The sequence below is a fragment of the Colletotrichum aenigma genome (assembly GCF_013390185.1).
Source record: "Colletotrichum aenigma strain Cg56 chromosome Unknown KSG_Cg56_contig06, whole genome shotgun sequence".
NCBI classification, from domain to species: domain Eukaryota; kingdom Fungi; phylum Ascomycota; class Sordariomycetes; order Glomerellales; family Glomerellaceae; genus Colletotrichum; species Colletotrichum aenigma.
In genome coordinates, this window is record NW_023500912.1 from 1,677,396 (window position 1) to 1,701,092 (window position 23,697).

A 23,697-nucleotide genomic window follows, 5' to 3' on the forward strand; every position below is an offset into this window, starting at 1 on the left:
TCAGGAGCTGTGCAGAGCCCTGAAACCAGTCGCGATGAGACTGCGGGAGCTGTCCTTGGCATCTAATGGTCCGCTCCAGTAAAAGAGCCCCTGTCGAATGCTGTCAGCGACTCTGTAACCTTTATTGCAGTTTACGGTCAGGCACATTACCCCCAAGCTCTTTGATTTGCAGAAAGCCGCCTTCATCTTTACCGTGTCGGGATTGTCGTACGTCACGAAACCGCCGTCGGCCCCGACGCATTGAGCTGCAATGTGCTTCTTGTCCAACACCTCCTTCGTCCCGCGGCGCGGCAGCTGGTTGTAGTCGAACGTGCCGTTGTCCCCGCCAACCCCCTTGAACTTCTGTCCCGGTCCGGCGGCGTGCAGGAAGCTGCGTCCGTAGAGAGGGATGCCGAGGAGGATCTTCTGCGAGGGAAACCCCTGAGAGACGAGATACTGCACCGCCGAGGCTCCCGAGCTCTCATCCTTGCTCAGTGCGTAGAGTTGAGCGTGGTGGCCACTCCGATGTGTCCACGGGCCTGAAAAGTCGTAAGCCATCAGGTTGATGAAGTCGAGGTAGTCGGCCGTCCGTCGCAAGTCGATGTACTGGAGGACCGCCCTCCCTGCTGGCAAAGCGGCGGTGAGGAGGTAGTGGCTTTCCGGCATATGAAGGCGAACGGCTGCTATCAAGGCGAGAAAGTGGTGGCCTTGTTGGGGATCGCAAGGATACTCCCAGACGACTGGCGAGGAGTGGTGAGCTTCGCCTCCCATGCTGCAGAAATAGGCAGAACTTACTATCGATGCCGTCCAAGCCAGATGCGTCCACTAAACCTCTCGCAGACCGAGCAAAGTTGTCTCTGTACAACGTATTCGCGGCGACCGAGGGGAAGACTGCTGCTGAACTACCGCCGCCGATGGATAAGACAACCTGCAAGTGCGGATGCTTCTGCTTTAGGTGCATTAGAGATCCTAGACCGCCTTGCACGCCATCGACTGGTGCGCGGGCATCAGCCCACTCGTCGCTGAGCTACAGTCCGCTGGTCAGCCCGGTCGTGATGCGAGCTGAATTTTGAGAGACTCACAAAGACACCGCCGTCCGGCGACACGTTTGCAAAGGCGTAATACACGTGGTTGATGCACCCGTAGTTCATCGCGCCAGGCGTATCCCCTTGGTAGATCCGTTCGTTGGGGAAGTAGACGGCGTTGGTGTACATGACGTTCGAGATGCTAGTCGTTCTGCGCGACTTGCGCGACGACGATGAGGAACTCATTCTGACTCTCGTTGCCATGAAATGGCGCGTGATGGCGTACAATCTGAAAAGTTGGAACAGAAGAGAAGCAACTCAGAGAGTTAGTGCGAGAAGGGGATGGTGGTAAGGACAGTCAGTATATGAAGGAAAGGACTTGGACCCAAAGCTGCATGCTGGAGCAATGAGCTGGTCGGTCAGGCAGCAAGCGCGAACCTCTGTGGCCCCAAACAGCATCGAGGTTGTCCTATATATTTGGCTAGACACCACAGTGCAGCAGAGACAAGAAGATGCGACGGTGAGCGAACGTGGGTAGGGTAGCATACACTTAAGGTCTTGTCCGAGGCGGTGGAGACGACGGGTATCAAAATTACAAGAGGGTCCAGGATACCATCGATGCCATGATGCATGACATAATTGGGCTGGGGGTGGAAGAAGAATCATGGGGGGGTGCGCCTCCAGAAGATGCGGTTGCGCTGCGCTTGCAGGGGTGGAGTGATGGTATTGAGACTTTTGTCAAGTCATATATGAGAGATCTCGAAGAGAGGATAGAGATGGATGTGCGGGAAAGGCGTAGGACGAGCAACGAGAGTGCCACTGTGCCTGTGCCACCGAGCTGGCGTGTACCAGACAGAGATTCGGAAACCGGGGAGACACAGACAGGCTACAAATAGAGCAGGATGGGCAAAATAATGGGACAAGGGCCGCAACAAGATTACAAGGCCTCGTGGTCGGGCGTGGTCGGGCGTGGTCGTCCTTCTGGTGCCGTTATTTTGATTGCCTAGCTTGCCCAACCTGATTCTGCTGCCCGTGAGCTAGTTAGTTCGGCGCGAATCTGTTCTCAACTTCTCTGTCTGAATCCAGCCGTCGGCGACGACCGCCGACCCTTGGCGGCAGTTGACGATCAGGGTTGCAGGGAACAGGAATGATCCCTGCACGCCGCACCGCTACTTTTGCTCCTCTTCCTTTTCTTTTGTTCGTCCACCTTTTTTCTGCATCTTCCGAATGATTTCTCCACGCCTGGCCGGCCGTGCATGCAGGTCTTCGCGACGAGGTAGGCAGGGAGCAGGCATTCATTCTCTGGCCAGTGTTCTTGTTTGTGTCGATATGTGCTGGTGATGCTGCTTCAAGACGTGGACACTGTGATTGCCAGCCGCATTTCGCGTATGTTGTTCACCGACCAATGTAAATGAACCTGTTGGGTCTGCGGCTGCAAGAGACGAATCATCCTGGACGAAGCGCCGTGGTCTGTACTGCAACGGCACCCTTGGTACATACAGTGTCTGTTGTTCATTAGACGTCAGCCAGTCAAGTCCGGCGCAAAAGGGCCTGTTTGCTCCGATGAAGGTCGTCCAATTGGCCTTGAACCAAGATAATTGACCAACTTCAGCACGCGTGCGTCAAAAGAGTCGGACCGGTCTCCCGGATATTTGGCAGGAGCAGTTTTGCAGCGACCTGTCTCCTCGTGTTGTGACGATCCGAGGATGAAAGGAGCAGGTGAATCATGTTCGAGGGATGCAGACCTACAAGGCTCGGTATACATCAAACTAGCCACAATGCGACGGTGGGAAATGATGGTTCTCTGAAAGGTGCTTGTGGCTTTGGGCTCTTGACAAGCACGTCCCCTTCTCGACGGGGAAGTTGAATAGAAGATCCGCCGGGTGAGAATTCGCGGTCGCGGCGGTCTGACCTCCAGCAGTTGGTTTGAAGTCATCGCTAATGGTCGGCGCTAGGCGTCGTGGGAAAAGAAAGCGTACCTGGAGAATTCACGAGGTTCCTTCCAGGCTAAGATGGGACGACACACAACTGCCCGAGAAGCAGGAATTCTGCACTGCATTGCCAAACTCTAAAGCAACCTTCAGCTCTGCGCTGGCGAATGCGGGCTTGGTCTGGTATTCGAACGCTGTTGGTTGTGTTGTCGTTTGCATTCCCAACCTCGTGGGATCAGCTGTAGCTTGTCGGTTGAGCAAGCGGCTGTTGTACTTTGCAGCCAATTTGAGTTGACTGTTACAGACAGTGCTCATCACACTGACGTGAAAATTGTGGATCGATAGGCGAGTGACATGCACTAAGACCCTCATCCGTCCACCCTTTGAGCGGCACAGCGGTATCTGGTACTTTGGAACGGGTAGATCCCAGCTGATGCGCTGGGAAACTGGGGGAAACTAATGAATCACACACGGACACGCAAGGAGCATTGTCTTCAGGCGGTGAAGTCGAGCGCAGAACAAGCCGGGCTGGGCAAAACATGTCGAGCGAGTCCAAACAAGGTATCCGTACGTGGACGAGATATAGACGGCCGTCTCAGTCGTAGGGTTGACTAGTAGCGTAGCCATGCGACTCAGTGGCAGGGAACTGTCCAGTGAGCAGACATGTAGCGGCAGCTTGGCTGCGCGGGGGCCCACCCAAACGATGGAAACAGCCGACTGACACAGAGGGTCGAGTGGAGGAGATGGTTGCAGGTGACTGCATGCCACGCTGGCAGCACATAGTTGTACATGAAGCGGCCCTGAGGTCTGGGAAATCCGACGATTTGGGAGCATGAGGTCATTGACCGAGGGCCGTCGAGTTGGGTATTGATGAATAGCTGTCGGTCTGCGTGGCGTGACGGTGAGCATGCATTGTAGTATTGTTGGCGCATTGTTCGTCGAGAAGCTGAGTTGTCTCGTGATATGTTGGGCCATCTCTTGTCTCTGGATACGTGGAGGCAGAGCGGGTGTTTTTTTTCGCCTCGCCGTCTCGGTCGCATCGGCCCACGAGAAAGAGAGAAGATCCATGGGTGTCCCATACTGACTAAGGCAGGTCGATCAACGATGTCAAGCCGAGAGAGAATACTCGAGCGATGATGGGCTCTATGGCTCCGTGGTGTGTCCGTGGGCATCCATCCCATCCCGCGTGGGCACGCCGCACCCTGCCAATTCTGTAGGCTGTACGTACGAAGATATGCGGGCGTGCTCCGTATGTAAGTAACTTGCAGTAGTCGGTTCCGATGATTGGGCGCAGGCGATGGCTAAGTGAAAAAACCCCAGCAAAGTCTAGTCAGTCAGGGTCGATACGCATGGCATGGCATCCTCCTGACTTCTCTGGCTTCCGCATCGGAGCGAGTGTTGCGACGTTTTGGAGGGGGTCGCGATGCTTGACAATAGAATTGACTTTTTCCTAGGTACAAGGCGACGGCAGTCTTTGGACTGCTCGGGAGGTCGAGAAACGCGGGAGAAACGCGCTAGAACAGCCACGTCGCGCGAAGAAGAGATGAAGGGACGGGCGTGAGATTGGCGGGAGAGCAATAGGCGTTGATGACTTGGGTCGGCAGCCGTTGGTCGGATTTGTGCCTTGATGAAGCAAATAAACTCCGGTCGGGAAGTGCGGGGTCAGTCTCGTTGAGGAGAAAAAAAGTCGGACACGGTATGAAAGAAGAGACCCATCAACGGAGCGGAGACGGCATCTGAGGGGAGGAGCAGCTGCGTGGTGGTGGGTTGAAGAAGCCGAAGACGGCCCCAGATGCAATGGAAGGGAAAAAGAAAAGAAGAAGAAGTGGAAGTGCATGTCATTCTGCAGCCTTGGCGAGCTAGGTGCTGTAGTGTTCACTGTCAACGGAACTGAATGAACCCTGAGGTGGGAATGCCAAAAGAACGTGGGTCCTTTCCTGCCCAACTGAGCCATCTTCCATTTTCTGCAAGTCCCCTGCCACACTAAGGCAAGTGCGAGGGCTCCTTCTTTCCTCCAGTGTGCCCGCAAACCGAGGATAGAAGGAGTGGATGAGAATACTCCTTCTATTACAAGAAAGGCAAAAGGAATAGGATTGAACACTGTGAAGGAGAAGCACCTACCTACCTTAATGACGGAAGGTAAGACGGTGTCATTGAGATCGCAACTGCCTTGCCTAAGGTACCTTACTTTTGGGAAGGCGATTGTTAAATCCGTGCCTTCCAAGTCAAATGATCAGATTCAGTGGAGGTATTTACCTACTAAGGTAAGGAAGGTAATGATTGAATATGCCTTCCCCAAGGCAGGTAACACGGCCAATCTCACGCCATAGTAGCGAGACCGCAGTCAATTACCTGTTGCAGGCACCTGTGTACGTTGCGGCCCGTCCTCACAGACATCCATCCCACTTTCCCTGCCCGTGGTTCCTCGCCGTTCATGGCCCCTCCCCGTCACCCACGTACCTACCTACGGCCCGGCCGAAGAACGGGAGGGGTCGTTCAGGGACTTCCCGCGGCCAACCCCTCCGACCCGTCGTGGGATGCTGCCTTGGCGAGGATCGGCCCTGTCAAGTTTTCTCCCTCCCGGCGCTGGACCCGTGCACATATGCAGCAGCAAACACAACATCACACGCTCATCCTGGGCGCATGTTGGATGATTCTGAGTGTGCCCCAACTTCAGAGAGGCATTTAAAATAACCTTTTCAAGACATGCCATCGACGATTGGAGTCCCCCGCGCGGAGAAATAGAAAGCACTCACGATCTACAGGAACAAAGTCCCCCTTTGTCTTGATACAGCCTCCCAGCCTCCTCTACCGCTCGGTGCTCATTCTCGCCAAACGTAACCAACAGCCTGCAATCTACCACACTCGACAAGACGCTCCTCCAACATCGCTTGAGAAAGCGGAGCCCAATCCCTGTTTACACTTGGTTCACCAACCAATCTTGCAAGAGTGTTTGCTTCATGGATTACTTACAATTATGTGAGGACCCGCTTTTCGTGGGAGAGCCAACAGTGCCAGACCCCCGTCCTCCAGCACTCTCTCCTCTCTTCTCTCGCAATCCCTCATTCTCACCGCGAGAGGCTATTGCATGCTTTTGCACCAGCCCGCCCCATTCGCAACAGAAAGTAAAGTCATCGTGGGAAAGTTCCACCTAGTGCAGCGCCGATCTTGGTGAAAGACCCGACAGCCATGGTCCAGTATACCCTCATTGGCTCCAAGTGGGTTTCCGCGCTACAGTAAACTCACCTTGCGTAGAACTAGGATGCCCTCGCTTTGGCACCACCACCATCCACCTTCGAGAACAAATCGCCTGCGTACCTACCTACCGACCTAGGTGGCACCTGCAAGCATGTCTGACGCACAAGCTCCTCTTCACCCCGCTGGTACCATCGAAGCTGCCGACGAGCCCGTCGACACCAGTGAGTTTGACCCCGTTGAGTGGGACGCTTCCTCTGTCGGCTCGCGCTCCATCACTGCCAGCATCTTTGCCCATGAGTACGACGAGAACGGGCGCCGGTACCATAGGTATCGCCATGGCCGCTATCCAATGCCCAACGACCAGACGGAGCAGGGTCGGGAGAATATCAAGCATGTTTTGATGCTGGAGCTTCTCGTGAGTTCGCTCACACGCCTCGTGACGCTATGTAGTGACGCTTCCGTCCAAGTCTGATTTGTAACCAGAATGGCAGACTATTTCTCGCACCTCTCGGTCGTAATCCTCAGAAAATCATAGACATTGGCACGGGCACCGGTACAGTGATCCCTTGGTAGTACCGACCCTTTCGTTCTCTCTCTAACAGTTCGAAATTAGGTGCTTGGGCAATTGGCAGTATGTTGACGGTTTCCCACGCGTGAGCCAATATTGATCAAGATATTCAAAGTTGCCGATCGTTATCCTGGCGCGTCTGTCGTAGGCATCGACCTGTCTCCCATACAGCCGGAGTGGACACCCGGCAATGTCAAGTTTTTTGTCGACGACGCCGAGGATGACTGGGTGAACGGGAGAGGTTTCGACTTTGTGCATTTCCGATCCATGGCTCCAATTCTTCGGAAGCTAGACAAAGTCCTGGTAGACGCTCACGAGTAAGCCTGATCCAGACGCGGCGCTGGAGAAACTATTACTGATGCACTCAGAAACATGAGGTCCGGGGGTTGGATTGAGTTCCAAGAGCTGCATGGGCAGATCCATTCCGACGACGGCACTATGACGAGTGACGACAAGCTCAAGACGTTTTACGAGCTCGTCGTCCAAGCCTTTCAGAGTCTTGGTCTGGACTTCCACAAAGCACGCGACTTGGGTCCTCACCTCGAGGCCGCTGGCTTCAGAAACGTCCAGTGCCAAATCATGAAAATCCCGATTGGCACCTGGCCAAAGGACAACACCCAGCGATTGATTGGCTACTACTCAAAACTTGCTGTCAAGTGGGCGGCAACGGCCTTCACAGGCAAACCGTTCGAGGCTATGGGCATCTCAAAGTCGCAGTCCGATGCCTGGTGCAAAACCGTCTGGGAAGATTTGGAGGACGATAGCAAGCATCGCTACTATAACATGTTCTTCTGGTATGCTCAGAAAGTCTGATGAATTGGCTGCGGGCCTCTCGGAAAACCCACGTGCTGTAGCTTCCCTTCCGATGTGGTGGGTTGCGCTGGCATCATCACTCAATTGTTGGTGATACTGGAGGCGTAAGTTTGACCAAGCTACGGGCATGTTGCGCAACACATGTTGTACGAGGTTCTGAAAGTGTTCGATGTAATGCTTCCGTATTCCACCGAGAAGCCTATTGGTTGTTCGGAGCTTCGACTGTGGCGTCGTAAAATCTTGATCGATGCCCAGAGAAATAATAATTTGATATATGAGGCTATGTGAAGTAATTACGCTGGTTTCTCTGCGTCCACTTGCCCCTGCGCAGTGAAAACGTAGCGTCCTCTCAACTGTGAAGCACTTTACTTATCACTGGAGCTAAGAATGCGCCCCACAGCAGCTCAAGCAGCGGTTGCTGACTAACGAGACGGGGCAGTCGGCAGATCTCAGAGCTAAGGTAATCCACGCCTGCGCATCGCGAGCTTCACCCTTCCATAACTATTCCAAACAACTCAAAACCGCAGGCAAACAGGGCGAGGCCGTTTGAAATCGTGCACTTGTATCATTGCGCATCCCGAAGCTATTCGCGCATCCGATCACCGCGACCGCGAACTTCGCGCAACAGCCTTACAAAACCACCACGCGACATCAACAAACCAAACCGATCGCATCTCCCATATCAAAAAACCAGCGACATCCTCACCCGCTTCACCCGACAGCTCTCTGGAGCTCCTCCACCTTCCCCAAAAATGGCAGTCGTAGCCCGCCCGGAGGCAACCCAGATCCTCACCCACGCCCCGCAAGCGACGACCTTCTCCTTCACCCCCTTCCTCCGCCAGACCTACCGCCACGAGCTCTCCTCCGACCGCCCGCAATGCAAGCCCTTCCTCGCGGGCCATTGCCCCCTCGGCGCCTCCTGCCCAGACCGCCACGCCTCCTCGCCATCCTCCTCCAACAATAACTCCGGCGGCGGCGGCGGCGGGCCCTCGCTGGTCTGCAAGCACTGGCTGCGCGGCCTCTGCAAGAAGGGCGAGAGCTGCGAGTTTCTGCACGAGTACAACCTGCGCAAGATGCCCGAGTGCAACTTCTTCATGCGCAACGGCTACTGCTCCAACGGTGAGGAGTGCCTGTACCTGCACATCGACCCGCAGTCGAAGCTGCCGCCGTGCCCGCACTACGACAAGGGCTTCTGCCCGCTGGGCCCGCGCTGCAGCAAGAAACACGTCCGCCGGAAGCTGTGCGTCTACTACCTCGTCGGCTTCTGCCCCGAGGGCCCCGGGTGCAAGTTCGGCGCCCACCCGCGCTGGAGGACGGACCTGGAGAAGCCGAGCGTCAAGGTCGAGGGCGAGGACGAGAAGAAGGACGGCGAGCGCGAGGACGGCGAGGCGGTGCCGGTGCAGAGGGAGCAGCGCATGCGGGACATGCACGAGGACCGCGGCCACGGGGACCGGAGGCACGGCCGTGGAGGAGGCAAGTGGCGCGATCGCGGGAACAGGAGGTTCCGAGGACGTGGTGGACACTGAGAGGAGCGGTACTGGAGTTGACGAGAAGAGAAGGGTGTGGGAGAGGGTGTGTACTATAGAGCATTTTTACGGCTTTCTTGCGTGGTACGGTTTGCGACTGCGCTTGGCTCAATGATACCAAAAGTTTATGAATCATGGGGTTCTTCGACAAAAGTGATGGGCCTGGAAATAAAGGGTTGCAATTGCAATAGTTTTAAACAGACTACACCGCGTGTTCTGAAGAGCGCAATGGGCGGCGCAACTGTGCATGAAATATCTTGTTGCAACATGTATTTAAATGTCTCCCAACAACCTGACTTATCTCAACCTCTGCAAGCGCGTCAAATAGATCCTCTACTATTAATGTTCATTCCAATCCTAAATGAACGCAAAAGGCAAAAGAAAACGAGTATGACAGGACTCGAACCTGCAACCACGGCCAACTTGGTAATGAATACCGGAAGACCGCACGCTAGCCATTGCGCCACATACCCAGCTGATGATAGTTAACTTCCAAAAGTCTACCTAAGTTGTGTGGACCCTGGGTGGGGTTGCTGCGTCGCCGCAGGAGAACATGCGACGAACCCCAGATTTGTAAATGGGCGCATGCAATACCCTGCATTAATGCATGGCAGGTTCACCGAAAAAAAAAAGCCCCCTTTTACGCTTACGCTGTTGGTGCTGTCCGATTGTTTCGAGTTCAGCTAGCTGATCGGTCTTGGGCGTTGTCTGGCTCTCAGTCAGACCGCCGCTAGATCCGCCTGATCAATAGTGATGAGGAGTGTCCTGCGTTACTCGAAACGACAAGAGTGTCTTCAAAACTTCATTTCTCCCGAGGCCAATCTCGAACATCGCAAAGGCTTCTGCAACGCCCAGCAGCGACAGCTTAGGTGCTGAGAGTCTTCCCCTCTGGGCAACGTACGACATCATGTTCTCGAATGGGGCCGAGATGTGGAAAAAGGGTGGTCAGGGAAAAGCAAGGACGCTTCTTGGCTCCAGGTTCGAAGATACTGCTGTTTTCACAAGGGACATACAAGCGGTTCTACGCCGCAATTGATGTCAACGCTCAGAACCCAATCTGGTGTTGTCTACTACGAATCCTCGAGCGTTTTGAACAAGTTTTTGGATTTCGTGCTTCGCCAACCAGAAGAAGGAAACAGCAAAGCCGATTACATATATGTTAGACTCAGCCACAACCTGGCCGACATGAAGCACTGATTGAGCTCTGATCCGGACAGTGCCTACTGGCTGTTACCTGACGTAGTACGCGACAGGAGCGAAGAGCCGTGCGACAAGTAAAGGATCCTTCAACCTTCCGCAGAACTAGCTCCGCGAGGGTGACAGAAGAGTTACAGGTTGGAATTCGCTTGATGCGTAGACACGGCACCCCAACGCTTTCAGCTCAGCCAGCGGAATGCCTGCGCCTTGTGTGTTAAGATGGGAACAGGTTAAATAACGCGGTGTAAACCTCAGCGGCTTTCATATACACGGGGTTGGGGCAGATGTTGGGCGATTGGTCCCGAACGTAAAACGAATTGCCTCATTTGGCTAACCTCATAGCTATTGACCATGAAGCATGTTCGTCACCCATGCCGTGTATCGTGTAAGAGACGGCATGTTTGTCGTCATACCGCAACTCAGAATCACTCAACGGCCACTCTTCTGTATATCTCTCACCGTTCTACGTCTACGTTGCAGCTCGAACTCCTTTGACGGGGTGGCTCTTTGCCGGCCACATCGCTTACATAGATATCTTGCTTCCAAAACTGTCCCTCGATTAAATTGGAGGCGGGAATGAAACCGATTGGTTCGTCGAGTATGAAGGTCGAGCCAGTCTAAGATTAGATCAGACTTCTGGGGCGTATTCGGCCCCTGAAAGCAATAAAATGTGCACTAAATTGAGCCTTGAAAAGATCTAATGGATTGTCTGAATCTATGATGCTGTCACGGCGTTGCGACCAAAGCCCATGATGCTCCAACGTTCTATCAAGCCCAGGCCAATGTCCACTCGGAATTCCATGCCCCCTTCGAAGTCAAAGACTGCAATCCATGAATCTTTAGAGCACGAGAAGCCGTGTCCAACGACCAATTCTCACTCTCAAGAACCTGATCATTCAGAGTCACGGCCGAAACGTCCCGCTTGACTCCCATGACTGTGACATTGCCGAGAGGGTTGGCGTCCTTGTACTCTCCGGAGGGACTGGCCTTAAGAACACCGTCCAAGGCGGTGAGCTATACGTCTGTTAGCTTCCGTTTACACCAAAGCGAGCTCAAGAACATACCTCTACAGTCAGAGTAGCCTCCTGCTCCAAGCTCTCGCCATCGTCCACGTAAAGATTACCCTGCGCGCCGCCCTCGCTGTCAAGCGCAACTAAGATCCCCCACGGGTTGGCCCTGCTCTCTGTCGTCGTCTTGCCAGGCTCTTGAGTCGGAATAACGTACCCGCCGCGGAGGTACACAGGAATATGTCCAAGCGGCGCGTCGATGGTGACGTTTTGCCCAGAAGTAACTCCAGTGATGGCGGATTGGTTGTACCAGTCATACCAGACGGTGCCCTTGCCAACACCGGGGAAGACGCCATCAACCGTGGTCGCCCCCTGCACAAGACAGGGCGTAACAAGCACAGCCGGCCCCAGAAGAAACTGTCTATCCGCATCCGCCAGCCACGGCTCGTCCGCAAACTCCCACACAAGCGCCTTCATCACCGTATCACCGAGGGTATGCGCCCTGTAAAAGGCAGTATACATGTACGGCAGCAGCGCGTAGCGGATGGCCATGGCCTTCTTGGACGCGTCCGCCACGGTGCTCCAGCGGTACGGCTCCTGCGGGATGCCCGCGATGGCGTTGTGGTTCCTGTAGAACGGGAGGAAGGCGCTCAGCTGCATCCAGCGCGCGCACAGCTCCATGTCGGCGTTGCCCGCGAAGCCGCACGTGTCGACGCCGAACATGGGGAAGCCGAAGATGCTGAAGCTCAGCGCCTGCGGGATCGAGAAGAACATGTACGCCCAGAGCGAGTAGTTGTCGCCGCCCCAGTGCCCGGCCCACTTGCCCGACCCGGCAAAGGTCGAGCGGCCGATGATGAAGGGCCGCTTGCCAGGGAAGACGGAGAGCAGGGCGTGGTAGGTGGCGTTGAGGATCTGGTGGCCGAAGAGGTTGTGGAAGTCGTACTCTTCGGAGCCGCCGTGGTGCGTTGCGTTGGGGGAGACGGCGTGCACGGCGAGGTCTCCGTGGATGTGGTCGATCACGTACGGTGGGTGGTTGACGTTGCGGACGCCGGGGGTGGGAGTGGTGCGAAGGTAAGAGGTCGTCGTGGAGGTTGGCTCCGCGTCGTTGACGGCGGTGGATTTGGCAGCCTCGGCTGAAGCTGAGAGCGCAGAGATGGACGCGGCTTCGGTGGCGTTGGTCTTCTCGAAGCCTTCGGGGTAGGAGTAGTCTTCGTTGCCGGGTTCTCCTGGAAGCTGGAAAGGGACATGGGCAGGGTTCTGGGTGAGGTTCTTGCTTCCGCAGCTGCCCACGCAGAACGAAGCTACTTCGGACATGTCAATCCAGATGCCGTCGAAGGCAACCTTCTTAAACCAGGTCTCAAGCTCTGTCTTCCACCAAGCAAACGTCTTGCTCTTACCGAGCACGGCACCAACCCAGTCAGGGAAGACCGTGTAGCCAGGCCACACAGCTCCGACATAGAGTGAGCCGTCTGGATTGAGGACAAAGGCGTCTGAGGAAAGGCCGCGGTCATAGGTTGGGTAGGCGTCATCTTCCTTCTCGGGGTTTGGCGAGTAAATTGCTGAGTCGACAATCGGCACGAAGTGTTGTCCGTTCTTGTGGAGTTTGTCGAGAAACTTCTCGCCGTCTTCGTAGGTCCAATTATTCTTGTCGTTTTCGAAGTCGCGGTACTGGTTCATGTAGTCGATATCGGCTGATGGTAGGTTAGCTCACGGCCCTGTTGCACTATGGCGACACAACACTCACCCCAGATCGTTTCAAGTGGAATCTCAAACTTTACAAAGTCGTCGATAACCTCCTGAAGGTTGTCCCAACTGGTGTAGCCCCATCTGCATTGATGAAAGCCCAGGGTCCAGTATTGCTGCATAGCAGGCAGTCCAACGGCGCTCTTTTGGTAAGAGGTAATGACAGAGTCTGCCGTGGGACCAGCGTAGAAGTAGAGGTCAATTGTTCCACCAAGCGCTCTCCAGGTAATGTTAGACTCTCGAAGCAGGATTTCCTGACCATGAGCATTTCTCATAAAGACGCCATGAGTAAACGATTTGTAATTAGCAGTCTTGTCCGTGGGCTCGGCAACGTAGACGAGCTCATCGGAATCAGCATCGGCTTTGTAGTATCGGGTGTCTAGGTAGATAGGGTGTGATCCGTAGATATTTCCATCGATGGGGTCGCCAATGTCAGCAGCATAGATAGTCCCTAACACTGTGAGCCAAAGAAGTTCAACGATTCGGATGAGCCATCTTACTAGTCAAATTTCTGTTCAATCGAAAGCCGTGGATGACCTCACCGAGTCCATAAAGATTGTAGTTCTTCGGAAGAGGTGAAGCAAACTCAAAGAACTGGTCTTCGAAGACCAGCTTGGTCCCCACGGTGGTAAACAGGACATCTCCAGTGCTCTTCCTTGTCACATTGAAGCCAAAAGTCGGCGCGTTGGCCCACTTGAACTCCAGGTCGCTGTCCGAACCAGCCGACTGAGTCCCATCATTTTCAGGTTTCGGAATCAGCTCATCGGGAAGGATGAACCACGTGTAGTTGTCCTTGCCGATATGTCTCGGCAGTATCTCGACATGAAGCCGGTCTGCCGCCTGGTACTCAACGACGAGCTTCAGGGCCTCGATCTCGTTGCCGTAGACATTGCAAGCCTTCCCGGCGAGGTCGAGATCTGCTGTGAATCCGTGAGAAGTTTCTTGGACATTGGATGCCGTGTAACCGGGGCAGACACTCTGGGGGTCCACCGCCTCTGGGTCGAAAATGTTGGGGATGAGATCAGCGCCGACGTCTGAGTCCATGGCCACTGTAAACTGGGCATCGTTGCTGCTGGTCGTGGTCGTTGCCGTGTACGACGAAAGCTGGCGTCCAAACTGGTGTCCGACGTCTGCCACCCTGACGACCGCGCAGAGCCCGAGAACGGCCACGGCCGTGAGGATGATGGGTGGGCGGAGGAACATGTTGCGCTTCTGCTCTTTCACTATCGTCGCGCCTTTCTCGTTCAATATCGGTCCCGTCTGTCGCGAGCTGATCATCCGGATGCACTGCGAAAGAACGACGAGCGCCGCGATCCACCATATCAACGATGCACAGAAGGCCGCCATCTCCTCCCCTCTTATACCCTTCCAATCGCCGCAATCGAGCCAGTCGTTCAGTGCCATGTTGTCGTGGAGTCGTAGCAGCTGCAGAGGAGAGTGGTGATTACCAACGGGAAACTGTCAGTTGTCCTACGAGGAGAAAAGATCACATCAACGGCGTGGCATTGAGCGGCCTGACTGCGGTGTAGCTAGAGCTTTCCCCGCACAGACTAGAGAGGAGGTGGTTTGATGGTTTGAGGCGAGAGGAGCGTCCGGGGTTGGAGCTACAGCCTCTGGGGAAGCTTTGATTTACCGCGAGCTTTGTTCCAAGCAGCTGAAGCAAGGGAGCTAAGAAGAATGCGGGCCATCACGGCATGCGCATGTGCAGCGTGTTGGGTGTTGGGGTACAGCTGCGTGCGGAGTCTTGCGGAGTTCGTGCAGTGGCCTGCGGCGCGGCTCCGATCAGTCCTATGGGGCTTGTCGATCACCGAAGAAACCCCCGAAGATGTGTAAGTGGTCTTGCTTATCCTGACTACATCTTTTGACCCGTGAAGTTCTCATTGGTCAATTCTGGAGAATCTTCGCTGAAACTGCGATGAGGGGGAATCGTCAATATACAAGAACCTTTCGAATACGAGGACACTTAGCCAGCATCATCTTGCCGATGCCCAATCCCATTGCAGGTCAGTAACTTCCACCGCCAGTGCTGCCTCGGTATGTTATGTACTTCTCCACATAGCAGGCATGATGGTATTACGAGAGCCGGCGGGATAGACGACACCATGGGAGAAGGTGACAGGAGAGTGAGCATTTGGCAAAAGTCACTGAGGCAGCGGAGGACAGCCACCTTCTTGTAACACGGCATAATGGGGAGACAGGTCGAGGTCATTTGAAGATCGCGAAGATCCTCAGTGTATCACGATTCATCAGACTTCTGTTCAACGACATCTGATCCCCAAATACTTGCATGACCAGCATCAGGACTACATGTCCCATAAGCTACGAATCAAATGAGAAGCAAATTGAATAAGTCATCTTCTTGTGTCTTCTACAAGGAGGGTCACTTGTCTCAGAAAACCCGCAGACTCGTAGCCGTGGTGAAAGCAGCGCTGAACGACACCGTCTCGCCATCATACTCCACATATACATCGGTTCATCCGCTTCTTGACCCTCCGTGACTCTGTCTCGATGGCATTTATTTGCCTTTTGTTCGGCCAAAGACTTGAGTATGGGTCCCTTCCTGATGCTGGATGATTGGGATTGATCAGAAATCGAATACCCATGAAGCCAGGGGCTCCTGTCATGCTCACTACACACGCTCTGATTCGTATATGGCAGCTGAGGGCCTCGATGGAGGATCGTACTAGAGCACATCATTCGCTGTCGGTAATGGCGGTGAGAATATAAGAACTTGAATATCATAGGTATCTCCATAGCTTTCGACGGCTTCAACACGTCAATGACGGCGGTGACGCGAGGACGAGAAGTATCAACACGGCCGGCTGAATGTTCTCTCATCTCTCGTTAACAGGTTTATTAACATTGTGAACCGTATTCGATTCAGATATTCGATTCGAATTTCTAATGAAATTTGAAACAACAAATGAAAACCTCGTGTTGAGAAAGCGACACCCTCCGCTTGGTTTCCTCGAGTGGCAAAGCCACCACAGAATCAACCACCTCCTCGCATAGAACACCAAGCCATCGTCAGCAGCGGCAATGAAACAATAACATCTCTTCCAAAACCGTCGATTCTCAAAGAGGTTCATGTCTTGCGGTCCATATTCTCGCCAGAACCACTCTTGGCTGTCCCCAACCAGGTTCCGCTTCGATGAACAAGCTTATTGCCGCCCATTGCCCCTTAAGCGAGGGGCGACGCGGATGACCCAGACGAGGGTTTCCCGGGGCCACCGTTGCAGTTTGCGATGCCGACACACGAGACGGGGTTGGAGAGGTCGAAGTTGGTGGCCGGTGAGATGTTGATCAGGCCGCCGGCGGGCGGGAAAGGCAGGCCCAGGGCCGTGGCTAGGAAAGCGGAGATGGCGATGAGTTGGAAGTGCATTATTGTTATTTCGTGGTAAGGACTGAATGTAATCGGATCCGATTGAAAAATGAGTGTAGGGTGGAGGTAGAAAGGTTAAAAGACTTTGGACCCCGTTTGCGCGTTGTGCAGTCTTATATATCTATCCATTAGAATATGGAGTGATTCCCGGACTGGTAGGCTTCATTGAACAGGGCCGAGCAAATTACCGTTTTGAAATTTCTGGGACATACAGCCTGAGTCAGTTAGAGATGATTGTTTTGTCTTATTTAATGTCTTTACTGTCGCCTACGCTCCGGTTCAGGCAACGGCGATTGGATCAGCACAGAGGCGGACTTAAGAGCCGAGACAAGGTAAAGAGGCAGTTCTGTACATCATATTCATGATCAATAGGTTTTCTGAGGTGCAAGCCGACTTCTCGCAACAATACAGGCGCCGCGACATGCCAAAGATCGTCCCGAAGGCGTTGGCTCTAGCGGGCCGTGGCGGCGGCGTCAAAATGCTAACTAGCTGCCGTTGACGTTCCCGCTTGGTCGTCAACGGGCAACGCTGACAGAGGGAATGTTCTGTTCTGTTCTGACATTCTAGTCAATTCTACGATTTCAAAAGTATCCAACATTGATCCATAAGGACAGTCAGTTTCGTGATACCGGGCTAGCCACCCTTGTCCCGGATCCGAAAAATGGGACCCGATCGGGCCCGATGCGGGGATCACGCGGTGCTGGCGCCGCCAGAAGGCAGGGGGGATGGGCCCCATTCAGCACCGCTCCAAGGCACTCGGAAGCCGTTAAGATTTCGGGCGTTGCTGGTGCTGCGATGTCAGTAGAAGACATCCTCCGTTATGACGGAACAACCGAGGAAGGGGTAAGGTTCGACAGGCCTCCATGGCATCGTCGTCACGGGCATTGTTGCCCACGCTGGAGTTATGCAGTCAACAATGTGGATGTGGTTCTCTTTTGCAAAACATACCTACCAGCCTCACCATGATTCTGTCGTCAAGAACCGATCCCTCCCATCACAGTTTCTTCAGAGATGGTGTCCAACACAGCCTCACGCGTCGACCTGAACATCGCCCAAACACCTTCTTCAGCACCTACCCATCGTCATCCAAACATCAGCTTCCTCCCATCCCACCAGGAAGCTCCAGGCAAACCGAAATCCCACGGGCCTTCGGCAACCTTCTCCATCAGACTAGCACACGCAATGTCGTCAGCCCCGAAATTGAACAGAGTATGCAAAAGCCAAAAAACCAGCAGACCAAAATGCCTCTGTTTCAAACAACATTGCAATGCGCGCAGCGCAGTGATGTCAGGAAACTCCCGCTCTCCCAGGGATCCCTTTCCCCTCTTTCGGAAACCCTACAGATGAGGCTTTGATAGGTGCGATCAGCCACACCTCCTCCAGACCGGACGCGCGCGCACGACAGGGGTCTTCCCATCTCGACGTGTGACGTCACCGCTGCGGGCAAGAGCTCTCTCTCTCTCTCTCTCTCTCTGTGGCCTGCCATCGCATTCTGCCCATCAGCTCAGATATTACCAAAACGCCGCAGTACAGACGAGTATATAAATCCACCTACCAAGCCACTTCCGTCATCATGCATACCTCCCCTGGTCCCATAGCAGTGCCCATCATCCCGCTTACACTAGTTAATAAGAAGACCCCCAACGGGCCATCGAGCTAAATGACGAACAACAAGAACGACAGCAAACTCGCAAACGTTCCCATCCTCAACAAACTCACATCCAACTCGAATTCGTCCTCGTCCACATCCTCCTGGATAGGTTCATCATCGACTAAGAAGAGCCATCACACGCCGCACTACAACTCAACAGACCACCACCATCTCAGAATGCCCGTCGGAAACAACGACCAGAACAACGGCGTCACGGGCGCCGCCAAGTTCGTCACCTCGGCGCTGGGCAACACCGTTGGCGGCGTCACGCGCACCGTCGGCAATGTCACGGGCGCCGCGACCAAGGGCGTCGGGGACACCATCACAAGTGCGGGCGGCAGCGCCGGGCGGCCCATCGGCGACGGGCTGGGCAACCTCGGCGGCGGGCTGCAGAATGCTTTGAACTCAGTGGGAAAGGGTGCGGAGGATGCGGGGCAGTGGAAGAGATCGTAAATAATGGCTAGGATAATGTGACGCCGGAGACTTGGATGAAAGGTTCCTGAGAATGTATTATTAGGAGCGTTGTCCATCAAATGAAATGATTCACCCTATATTTATTGAGCTTCTGGATGACGTGTGGTTGAGTGAAGTAACTGTCATATTGTGCGATAAACGCTTTATCGTACTCTGCTTTGAATAATCATAACACACCACGCCATAGAATTGGTGATACACACTAACCGGCGATGCGGTCTCGTTCATAGATTTTCCAAGCCCAGATAAGCCTGTAACCTTCGTCCACAATCCACTTAGAGGTTACTACGACTAATGCTCCGAAACTGGCGCAATTTCTACCATTCCAGTTATGCTTCAACGCATTTCTTTTACAATGCGCAATTTGTAAGTTTCCAACTGCTCCTTCGTCATCTTGCTGGGGCCGCCCGCGAACTCGTCAACGCCGTTGTTGTTCTTGGGGAACGCAATGACATCCCTAACAGACGACGCGCCGCTCATGACAGCCACGAAGCGGTCGAACCCGATGGCGAAGCCGGCGTGCGGCGGACACCCAGAGCCGAGGGCTTTCAGCAGATGCGAAAACTCCTTGACCTTTTTCTTATCCATCTTCAGGATCTCTTCAAAGATGAACTTTTGGATCTGGGCGACGTGGATACGTCTGCTGCCGCCGCCGAGCTCGACGCCGTTGAGCACGAGGTCGTAGTGATCTGCCTTGGCCATGATCGGATCAGTGAAGAGTAGCTCGAAATCCTCCTCTGAGTGCGGCGCCGTGAACGGATGGTGGGTGGCGGAGAAGCCTGCCGCGCCGCCCTGCCCACCGACGTCACCCTCCTCCGTGAGGGTGAACATTGGGAAGTCGGTGACCCAGAGAAACTTGAAGGAGTTGTCGCGGTCGATGAGTCCGGTCCTGACAGCCTCGTGGTAGAATGCGATTCTAATCTCGCCAAGCTTGGTTGAGCCGCCCCCGCGAGGCCCCTTCTTGCACGCTTGGAAGAAGACAACGTCGCCATTTTGCAAGTCGGAAAAGCCCGAATCCTCCGGGACATGGGGCAGAATGCTGTCGATGCCTGCCGGCCCAAGGGAGGAGAACCCGTTCAGAGGCTTGCTGCTGTCGAACACTAGGGCCACCGGCCCGCCGTCTGGGTTTTTGGAAAGACTCGCGGGCAGGTCACCCATGAATTTCAGCAGGGCCTTTGACACGTCGTACTTGTCAGCGTCGTCCCGGGGGCTGAACTTCCATGTTTCGACAGCGGGGTCTTTGAGGTCGCTGATCATGCTGATGAAGTGTCGGTCGAGGTGCTTATCGACGCGGCATATCTGAATGGTGTCAGTCAAAGACAGGCAAGCATGCGTTGAGACTGACCCTGTTCGGTATGCGCAAGTCTGGCTTGTCGGATCCGTAGAGATCCATACAGTCCGTGTACTTCATCCTTATGAACGGCGTCGGAATGACAGGGTATTCTTGGTAGAGTGGTGTTTGAGAGTCGTCCTTTGCACTGTCTTGGACGCTCTGCTTCCAATCCTGACCATCTTAGTCTTTGAATAGCTTTCGTGTGAGACGTGATCTGCCTACCTGGAGGGATGACTTTTTGACTGGTGAGAAACCCTTCTTCCCAATCTCCATGACATATTGCTCTCGCATGGCCTCCCAGGCTCTTCCAACGACGTACTCGACGTCTTCCATAATGTGCTTTCCAGTGGCGAAGGACTTCTCCATGTCAAGCTGTACAGCATGTCAGCCGCGCAGCTTTTGAACTTGAGAGGATTATACAAACCTGGGTGAACTCGGGCTGCCGGTCAGCACGATGATCTTCGTCGCGGAAACATCGCGCAAATTGGTAGTAGCCAGACATGCCAGATGCCATCAAGACCTGCTTATATTGCTGTGGACTTTGTGGCAGAGCATACGCATGCCCGACCTTCCGCGTTGGCACGATGAATTCTCTGGCACCTTCAGATGTCGATTTGAACAAGACTGGGGTTTCCACGTCCATGTAGTCCCGATCCACCATGGCTTGTGCCAGAGTTGATTTGAGCTGAGCACGGAAGCGCAATCTCTCGCGCAGGTCCTTGTGGAAGCGCAATTGCAGGTGGCGCTTCTCTGGTGGGAAAAGCGTGTCTGGGCCGATGATGATTTCAGGCGGGAAGTAGCCAAGGTGTTTTATCGACTCCAAATCCATCTCAAAATGCGACGTGGTAGAAGCCTCAGTGACAGTGCCCGAAGCAAGAACTGCACTAAAAGGGCGTATCTTGCTCAACTTATCAACCTCCTCCTGCCCTTTGGCGGCGATCTGACCTATCCGCTGACCATTGCGTTCTAAGCTGGCGAAGGCCAAATTTCTGCTGACCTTTCGAAGTTTACTGATGTAACCGCTGATGGTGATTTTGGCTCCGACATGACCCCAAGTCTCAGGCTCGGACATGTCAGGGGTGGCAACTGGGCAGTCCAATATCAGCCATAGAACCTCTATATCGATTGGCATTCCCGCTTACAGCAAGTCTTGAAGTTCTCTGAGAGAGCCGTGTGAACATCGTCGGCCTTTGGACTGGCTGTTGATCCACAGCGAGTTTGCTGAGAGAAGGAAATCGAAGCGCAACATGGCTGTTTCGAGATCAATACTAGCCCTCGAGTTACAGATTGCGACTGCGATATGCGAGAATGCAGGCTGGCCAGGCCTCTCATCCGACAGCACTGTCGAAGCATTTTAAAGGGCTATGAAGGCGTCCAGCGGTATAACGAGAGTCGCTGACAATGATTTCAAGATTGAGATGTATTTGCGACTAGTAGTCCAGTACTGAAAAATCTCAATGGCGCAACATGGCGGGTGAATATCCTTGGCGGGTCATATTTGACGTTGAATATTCATGAGAAGCTATCGCAGCTCAGCCCACTGAACCCGCCCATCCGACATTTTCGCAGCCAATGCGCGCCAGGGTGGGCAGTCGCGCTGCAGGGCACCTTCACCTTGGCAGCTCAGCTGTGTGTGTTGCACCTCAGGCAGGAGGCGGGTCCCCACCAAAAAAAGTGATTAGCGCGGGGCAGGCTCCCCGTATAAAAAATCTCGCGTCGAGCTCCAAAGAATCTCTTCTTTCCCTCTTTATGATTCTTCCATTTCAAAAAAGTGTATGTTTGGTCCGCCCTCCGGTATCGCGCCGCACCGCACACACCGCATCGAGAAACTTTACTGACATCGATTCTGCAGGTGATGAAAGCCGCGCGTGTTTAATATGATGCAGCTCCCGCTGTCCGAGGCATCCAAGCTCTCCCCTTCGGGCGGCTTCAGGGCAAAGGTGTCGAGGGCGGTGGGGGCCATGATCTAGGCGTTCGACACGACCTTGTTACAACATCGGACGCGATGAAAGGCAACTCTGATTTTTGTCGAAATGGAAGATTCTACGAGGGTTCTGGGGGCTTTTGGCACGCAGCAGTAACCGACAGACCTGTCAGCGCCAAGTGGCGCCTCAGGTCCCGTCTGTGTTGACTGACTGGTGATGGGCACAGGTGCGGTCGGGCGCGTTTTTACGTTTTTCCCGCCGTACATCGGCCGGAGAGGGTCGATTGGCTCAGTTTGCGACACATCGGATGTTCCTACCTTTCGCAGTCGTTGCCGACGGAGCTTACTCTTGTTGGAGAGCTGGTTTGGCTTGGGTGTGGGAGGCACGGATGACGGCAAGTCGAGACTGGGAAAGCCAGCGAGGGAGCGAAATACGAGTCGAGCATTCAGTGTACAGTAGCAATTTGACCTCGCCGGTGCATACACACTGACGGGGAGGACGCCCTGTGCGGGTGGCCAGCAATATCCCAGACTTTTATGAATCAAACAAACAAGACCGATGTTGGGGAGAAGTAAGATGCGGTACATGTGAAGAGGTGGCCAGCGAACCCCATGTTTCTTGATGGTGTTTCAACGGCCATGGTGCCGTTGGATGGCGTTGGAGTTGTTGCACTGCCGAGCGAGAGGGGCTTGCTGATGTATCCGTACCTGCCTTGGCTACTGTGTTATTTTCAGCGTGGTTGGGTCATTGGCGAGGGAGCGTTCGCATTGGCGGCTGACTGATGATGTGCTGTCAAATCCTCGGATTGGTACTGAATACGGTTCGGGTCGTGTTTTCCTGGGCATTTGAAGGGCGAGACACACCGATCGGAAGAAGAAACCAGCTGTGAACGGCAGAAGCAAGCAAACAACAGCATCAATGGCATCTCCATCCACACTCTTTCTATCCGTACTTCTCCCCCCCAAAAACAACCTGCACCCCGGCAGGTCGGAGCTGCCAGTGTTCGTCCGTGTCAGTAAGGTATTACCATTAGATGGGGGGCCGCCTTGACGGGACCTCGGGGTCGTCCTGAGGCCCACCTCACACACTCAGGCGGCGCTAAAGAGGACGCCGCACTGGTAGAGAATCTCTTCAGCGGCGGGAGATGCTTGGTGTGTGTCGCAGTTGAGGTCGCAGTGCAGCGCAGCGCAACGCCAGGACCACCGATGGCGTACCTGACCTGACCTTACCGTACCTGAGGTACTTTACCTACCTACATGCACCGCAAGTCCTCTTCCCTCCACGTCGTTGGAATGCCACGGCGACAGGTGCCGACTGCCAGCATCACGAGCCCGCAAAACAGGCACTCGTGGACAGGGTTCCCTACCACTGCTACCGGCATAACCGGGTACGTGCTTTGTTGTACTACGGATGGTAGATACCCCTAAGGTCTACGGTCCATCGTGTGGTACAGCTGCTGCCACGACAGAGGTGTTGGGTAGAGTCGAAAAGGACATCTACATCTCCAGGCGACTCGAGTGAAGATACCTAAGGGGAAGACAAGTAGGAAAAGGAAAGGTGACGACGGGACCAAGACTCGTCCTAGTGTCGGTGGCGTAGCGACGCAGACGGGAAAGCAGAAGGGCTGCCCAGGAATCAGAGGCCGCGGCCGCTAGGCGCACCGCACCTGGACCTGACCTGGACCTGACCTCTGGACTTGAACACGCACTTGCACCTCCCCCCGTCCCTCACAGGCTCACAGCCCAGGTTACGTAGCAGCCCGACCAACCGACGGCCGTCGTCTTTCCCAGTTCAAGACCGTGGCCCGTCCTCCTCCACCCAAACCCACCACTTCCCGACCAAACGTGGCCAACGTCGATACTGACGCTGCCCGCCCTCATTTCCCGAATACCCAACGTTAGCTCCTCGCTCACGCTCCGCTCCATCAGGCGCGCCGCCATATCTC

At 54.4% G+C, this 23,697-nt stretch overlaps 6 protein-coding genes across 6 annotated transcripts; 3 read left to right on the forward strand and 3 right to left on the reverse strand.

Annotated features, from left to right (window-relative positions):
* Nucleotides 1-1,250, reverse strand: chiB1 (Endochitinase B1; the record flags this gene model as incomplete). The annotated part of the gene is made up of 4 exons (XM_037324738.1): nt 1-90; nt 151-719; nt 775-1,006; nt 1,062-1,250. 4 exons carry the CDS (start codon nt 1,248-1,250, stop codon nt 1-3), a joined length of 1,080 nt encoding a protein of 359 aa, XP_037177178.1.
* Nucleotides 1,251-6,284: 5,034 nt separating this feature from the next.
* On the forward strand, nt 6,285-7,514 carry LAE1-1 (Secondary metabolism regulator LAE1; the record flags this gene model as incomplete). The annotated part of the gene is made up of 5 exons (XM_037324739.1): nt 6,285-6,548; nt 6,617-6,686; nt 6,747-6,764; nt 6,817-7,018; nt 7,070-7,514. The coding sequence occupies 5 exons, from the start codon at nt 6,285-6,287 to the stop codon at nt 7,512-7,514; spliced, it is 999 nt and encodes a 332-aa protein (XP_037177177.1).
* Nucleotides 7,515-8,266: 752 nt separating this feature from the next.
* YTH1 (mRNA 3'-end-processing protein YTH1) lies at nt 8,267-9,040 on the forward strand (the record flags this gene model as incomplete). Its single annotated transcript, XM_037324740.1, has 1 exon — nt 8,267-9,040. The coding sequence occupies one exon, from the start codon at nt 8,267-8,269 to the stop codon at nt 9,038-9,040; it is 774 nt and encodes a 257-aa protein (XP_037177176.1).
* A 1,912-nt stretch (nt 9,041-10,952) lies between these two features.
* On the reverse strand, nt 10,953-14,391 carry agdA (Alpha-glucosidase; the record flags this gene model as incomplete). Its single annotated transcript, XM_037324741.1, has 5 exons — nt 10,953-11,059; nt 11,116-11,251; nt 11,302-12,935; nt 12,989-13,438; nt 13,488-14,391. The coding sequence occupies 5 exons, from the start codon at nt 14,389-14,391 to the stop codon at nt 10,953-10,955; spliced, it is 3,231 nt and encodes a 1,076-aa protein (XP_037177141.1).
* Nucleotides 14,392-18,029: 3,638 nt separating this feature from the next.
* On the forward strand, nt 18,030-18,473 carry CGCA056_v009495 (uncharacterized protein; the record flags this gene model as incomplete). Its single annotated transcript, XM_037324742.1, has 1 exon — nt 18,030-18,473. The coding sequence occupies one exon, from the start codon at nt 18,030-18,032 to the stop codon at nt 18,471-18,473; it is 444 nt and encodes a 147-aa protein (XP_037177140.1).
* A 357-nt stretch (nt 18,474-18,830) lies between these two features.
* CGCA056_v009496 (Aspartate--tRNA ligase) lies at nt 18,831-20,899 on the reverse strand (the record flags this gene model as incomplete). Its single annotated transcript, XM_037324743.1, has 4 exons — nt 18,831-19,793; nt 19,840-19,998; nt 20,050-20,199; nt 20,252-20,899. The coding sequence occupies 4 exons, from the start codon at nt 20,897-20,899 to the stop codon at nt 18,831-18,833; spliced, it is 1,920 nt and encodes a 639-aa protein (XP_037177139.1).
* Between the last annotated feature and the right edge of the window lie 2,798 nt (nt 20,900-23,697).